The sequence below is a fragment of the Condylura cristata genome, unplaced genomic scaffold (genome assembly GCF_000260355.1).
Source record: "Condylura cristata isolate star-nosed mole 26May11 unplaced genomic scaffold, ConCri1.0 scaffold00028, whole genome shotgun sequence".
In the NCBI taxonomy this organism is placed as follows: domain Eukaryota; kingdom Metazoa; phylum Chordata; class Mammalia; order Eulipotyphla; family Talpidae; genus Condylura; species Condylura cristata.
In genome coordinates, this window is record NW_004567129.1 from 730,952 (window position 1) to 736,398 (window position 5,447).

At 48.4% G+C, this 5,447-nt stretch overlaps 2 protein-coding genes across 4 annotated transcripts in view; one reads left to right on the forward strand and one right to left on the reverse strand.

The window, feature by feature from the left end:
* The window catches only part of VPS35 (vacuolar protein sorting 35 homolog (S. cerevisiae)), a 24,646-nt gene extending 24,471 nt beyond the window's left edge, over positions 1-175 (reverse strand). For 2 of the 3 annotated variants that reach the window (XM_012730712.1, XM_012730711.1), the window contains exon 1: positions 82-152. Coding sequence is in view for 1 of the 3 variants with exons in the window: in XM_004690314.2 (XP_004690371.1) it covers positions 82-84 (3 nt within the window). In the remaining 2 variants the exon portion in view is untranslated. Of the gene's footprint in view, positions 1-81 lie in introns of all 3 variants that reach the window. The other variant, XM_004690314.2, reaches the window with a different exon arrangement.
* A 268-nt stretch (positions 176-443) lies between these two features.
* ORC6 (origin recognition complex, subunit 6) overlaps positions 444-5,447 on the forward strand; it is a 9,656-nt gene continuing 4,652 nt past the window's right edge. Inside the window, exons 1-4 of the mRNA XM_004690315.2 lie at positions 444-666; positions 2,082-2,211; positions 4,542-4,705; positions 4,941-5,030. Coding sequence (XP_004690372.1) covers positions 602-666; positions 2,082-2,211; positions 4,542-4,705; positions 4,941-5,030 — 449 coding nt within the window. The 5' untranslated portion in view covers positions 444-601. The remainder of the gene's footprint in view (positions 667-2,081; positions 2,212-4,541; positions 4,706-4,940; positions 5,031-5,447) is intronic.

Here is a 5,447-nt window from a genome sequence, read left to right on the forward strand (position 1 = left end):
GCTGCGCCAGCCGGGCTCCAGGGCAGCGGGCGAGCGCGGGACAGGCGGAGGGTCGGCCGGGCCGCACCCCTCGGCACTCACCATGGCGACTCCCCGGAGCCTGCAGCCAGCAGCACCCACCCGCGCGGAGCCTCCGCGGTCAGGTGACGCTGCGGCCCCTCCAAGCCCCGCCCCGCCGCCTCCGTCCGCTCCCGGCTCCGGGATTGGCCGGCTTCAAGGAACCAAGTCTCGCGTGTTTAGTGGCCGTCGCTGCTCTTCGCCGGGTTGAGGGGTCTGGGCGGCAGCCAGCCTCACTGTGTGGGAGGGGCCGGACGTGTGGAGGAACGGGAATTGCTGGGTCGCGGGGAGGACGCGGCTGGGGTAGGCAGCATTTGACCAGCTTGTGTCTGAGGGGGAAGAAGAAGGAGCTCTTTGAGCGCGCATGTAAGAGCGTGCATGCGTGGTGCGCGTGCGCATAAAGCATAACAGGATTGGGCTGGAAGGCGCCCCACCTTCCTGTCTCCGCCAATCCAAATGCACTGGGGGGGTGAGACCTCGCCCTGACTGGCCGGCTGAGAGCTTGCGCGCGGGTTTCGTAGAGTCGCAGTGGCTGTTCGGCGCCATGGAGTCAGGATTGATCCGGCCTTTAGCCCAGCGTCTGGGCGTCGCCGAGCCCAGGGTGCTGAGGTGAGTGAGACAGCGCCAGCCTCGGCGGCCTGGGCCTCCTCAGGCGAGGCCCGCGCGACCGGCAACGCGGGGGTGCGAGGGGACGCGGGAGCCCAGCGGTATCAGGCCCTGAGGGAGACCGGCGCGTGGGTTTGTGTGAGGAGGTGTAGAAGGGCGGCTGCAGGTCCCTCAGCACAGCTGGTTCAGTCAAGGATGGAGGCGGTGAACTGTGGGTCGTGCCGCGAGTCTCTACAGCTGTGAGCAAACTGTGGGTATGGGGCACAGGTCCGGTCTAGAAGGCGGGTACCGCTCAGGAAATGCAGTGATGCTCCACGGTCGCGGCTGGGCGGGCCTGGCGCTACCTACAGCCTCTGAGGGGCGGGGCCGGCTCTACCTACAGTCGCTGCGGGGCGGGGCCGGGTGCTGCCTACGGCCTCTAAGGGGCGGGGCCGACTCTACCTACAGCAGCTGCAGGGCGGGGCCAGGTGCTACCTGCAGCCTCGGAAGGGCGGGGCGAGGCCGGCTCTACCTACCGACACTGCGGGGCGGGGCCGGGTGCTGCCTGGAGCCTCGGGGGGCGGGGCGGGGCCTGGCGCTACCTACAGCCTCCGAGGGGCGGGGCGGGGCCGGGGCTGGGCGTTACCTACTGCCTCCGAGGAGTGGGGCGGGGCTCTACCTACAGCCGCTACGGAGTGGGGCCGGGCGCCAGCTGGTACTGCCTGTGATTAAAAATACAGCAGCAATACTCACTGCTCCTGAGGCCTCGTTGATAGACGGGCCCTCTAAGCCGAAAAGGTAGCTTGGGCAAAAAAGCCGTAACGGGGACAGGGTCTTTGATCGGAAACACTGCTGCCTATAGCCAAAGCACAGCGAGCAGGACCGTGTCCCGCCTCCGTGGTTAGCTGGAGGAGGGAGGTAAAGGCTGGGGGTAAGGTCTGGGCTCAGTGGTCATTCTTTAAGTGCTGTTTCCAGAACGCTGCATCTGTAGCTTCCAGGCATTTGTTTGACATGCAGATTTGTGGGCCGTGCTAGCTAACTCTGGGAATGGGACCCAGGAATCTCTGCACCAGCACCCGAGGTGGTTGTTCCAATGGTTGGAGAACCACTGATTTGAGAGGAAGGTAAACAGAAGGAATTTTAGCTGACCCACCTGCCTGTGGTAGTTCATGCAGGTTTCTGGAATGACAGGAGGATAGAAGGGTTGTTTTGAAGGCGTTGAAGAGCGAGCTTCTGCATGAAAATACTTGAACACAGCCATATTCAGAGGACTGCTTCTGTCTCACTGGAACCTTCCCCTCCCCTCGTGGGTGTGCAGTCCAATCTCTGCTGTAAATAACTTGCACAGAAGTTAGGCCCAGAATGAAGTCCCCCAGGTGGTGGTCATTGTTGGGCCAATTTCTGGAAGAGCTTTAGTGAACCCATTGTCTTGTACCCAGGAAAGCAGAGGAATTCTTGAGGTTGTCCCATGTGAAGTGCGTTGGCCTGTCTGCACGTACCACGGAAACCAGCAACGCAGTCATGTGCCTGGACCTCGCGTCTTCCTGTATGACCTGCCCTTTGGACAGGGTAAGCAGGGTCCACTGAATGTCTGAATAATCCAGTTGAACGCTGATGCTTTATTATTCATTTTAATTTCTGATTGGCCTAGACCCTATTCTAAACTATTTAGAAATTCACTGGCAGAGCTCATGTCATTGTTTTAAATGAACTGTAGAACCATTTCTCAAATTAAGAGGGGAACAATTTTGCAACATTTTCTTTGCTCATTACCGCCATTTTTCCTCATCCCTCAGAAATGAGTGTTCCGATGAACCTTTTGTAAGCTGAAGTGGCATCGAACAAAGACATAAATTATTTGGAAAAATGTTTGTGTTCCCAACCAAATAACACAGCAAATCTACAGTCACACTAGCATTCAGTAAATGCAGGGTAAACACTCAGCTTATATAAAGTAACCCCTGGGGGAGAAGTGGTGCCACTCTCGGGCTCCTAGGTGGGCATGCTGCCTCAGAACACTTGATGACAAAATAACTATTTTCACTTTTTACCTCTTGCTATAGAAGTGAAAATCCTCTTCATTTTTCTTTCTTTTTTGTTACTTTTTATTGTAGTAATGTTGGTTTACAAAACTATATGACTCAGAGGTATAGGTTCACACATTTACAAATGTATGTTACAATACAATTTCCAACACCAAAGCACCTGTGACCCTTGACCATTGTGCTACTCTCCCCACTCTCCCCTCTGGTAGCCTCAATTCTACAGTCATATTTCTAGAGTTTGTTATGAGTTTTGTCTGTCCTTTGTTTTGGTCTCTATGTTCCACATGAGTGAATTCACCCATTGTGACATTTCTTTCAATTACTGAAAACAAATACTAATGTATGTCTTTCATAAAGGCTAAGTGACATAATTAAACTTTGGACAAGCAAGGAATATCTGTATATAGTTTCCTTGAATCCATTGTCTATGCTGCCACTAACATCAGCCTTCTAAAGTGTATACTTAAAAAAAATTATGTATGTTTTACCTCTAGTATCACAGTGGTTGAGAACACAAGCTATGGAATCAGGCAGAGTCATGTTGGGTCCAAATCTCAACACCAACAGTTAACTCTGTGAGCCTCCAGTTTTCTCATCCATGTAGTAAAGATAAGAAAATCCATTTCACTGGATCGTTTTGCAGTTGAACGTATACTATATGTAACACTTAACACAATACCTGTAATGTGGTACACTCACTAAATAGTGACATTGAAAACATTGTTGGTTCGCCATCAAAATCAACAGCCTCTCTTAAACCCTGACCTCACACTACACTGTGCACTTAGGCCACTTTTATGACTATGACTTTTTGAATGCACCAACTTTTTAAGCCTCTATTTGTCTTATTGATCCTGCCTTGCTGTGGCATCTTTTATGAGGGTTTCTTTGACTCTCCCTAGCCAAGTTGGTTTCTCTCTTTTCTCCTTTTTTTTTTCCACTCACTCACCCACCCAACTCCCACTTCTCACTTTCTTTTCCCAGTGAATTGCACATTAGACCTTTGCTTTTTTAAAAAAGAAAAAAAGGGGCACTCTGTGGTGGTGCAACTGGTTAGCTGCAGCTGCTTCAATGCAAGTTTGATCCCCTGCCCAGAGGTGATCCACACCGCGTGGCAGACCTCTCCTATCTTACCTGCTGCTCGCCTCAGCAGTGTACTTCATCAATCTGCCTGTTCTGCTCCCTGCTCTGTCTCTGGTGAATCCTCTCACTGCCCCTGCACCTCTGGCCTGTACCCCAGTTCTGTATGCATAAATAAATAAGTTTTAAATAAGTAAAGATAGAGAGAAGAAACGATGACTATTGTGCATATCTCCTTTATGTTTTGTTCATGGTTTGGCCATAATAACACTATGTTGTATTTTTTTGAAGGCTTTATTTATTTATGCATATAAGAACTGGGATACAGGCTAGAGGTGTGGGGTGGGGAGGAGAGAGGGAGGGAATTCACCAGAGACAGAGTGGGGAGCAGAATAGGCAGACTGAAGTACACTGCTGAGGGGAGCACAGGCAAGAAAGGAGAAGTCTTCTGTGCCTTGTGGGTCAGCTCCCTGCCCAGGGATGGAACTCATGCTGTAGTGGCTATGGATAGCTTCATAGTGCTGCACTTAAACCCATTGCACCACCAGGAGGGCCCTCCTTTTAAATGTTTAAAAGCTATTACTTCTTTTCTAAAGTATGAGCTTTTTGAGAGCAGTGCTTAACTGTCTGACATGATTCCTGATTTTTTCTAAGTGAAACTAACCCTTTAAGTATATTGTTACCACAAAGTTAATTTTGAAAGTTGACTTACTGTTTCAGTACACTAACATGTAGAATTTATAATTTTTATGATTTGTGTTTTTCCTTTCAAAGGCTTATTTAATTAAACTTTCTGGCTTGAACAAGAAGACATATCAGAGCTGTCTTAAATCTTTTGAGTGTTTACTGGGCCTGAATGCAAGTATTGGAATAAGAGATCTAGCTGTGCAATTTAGCTGTACAGAAGCAGTGAGCATTGCTTCAAAGATTCTGCAAAGGTATGAGGCATAAAGAACCTTCATTAAAAATGTAAACTGAAAAAAAAAAATGTAAACTGATGCATAAAGCAAAATTTTCCAATGTTCTCTTCATTTTCAGTATTAAAAATGACTAATATGTAAGTGACAGGATGCATGTCCCATGCATTGAATAGCTTTCTAGTTCTGATTTGTATCTTCAGTTCCTTTGAAATATGTTCTAACAAATAATTCTGCAACCATTGCTTCCTCTTAGCTATGAGTCCAGTCTTCCACAAACACAACAAGTGGATCTTGACTTATCAAGGCCGCTTTTCACTACAGCTGCACTACTTTCAGCATGCAAGTAAGTGCACCTTTTAACAAAAGTCATCACTTACTACATTTTTCATTACACCAAAATACTTCTAATTTAATTGTTTTCAACTCAGAGCATATTTATTTTCTTATATAAATGATATTAGGAGTAGTGACTGAGTAACCAGATTCTCATTTTATGCCTCAGTACAACTGACACTTGGGTCTTGTATTTCCAGAAGTCCATTTGCCAAGTAACAGCCATTAATATAAGTTGGGTATTCTGATTTCAGGTTCTCCTCTAATAAGTGATTAAGTCTGTTATTAAAACACTGGTTGGTTGTGATTTTCTAGTCAAATTTTTTTTTTAAGATTTATTCATTTTGTGCATACAGAACTGGGGTACAGGCCAGAGGCTCAGGGGCGGCGAGAGGCTTCACCAGAGACAGAGTGGGGAGCAGAACAG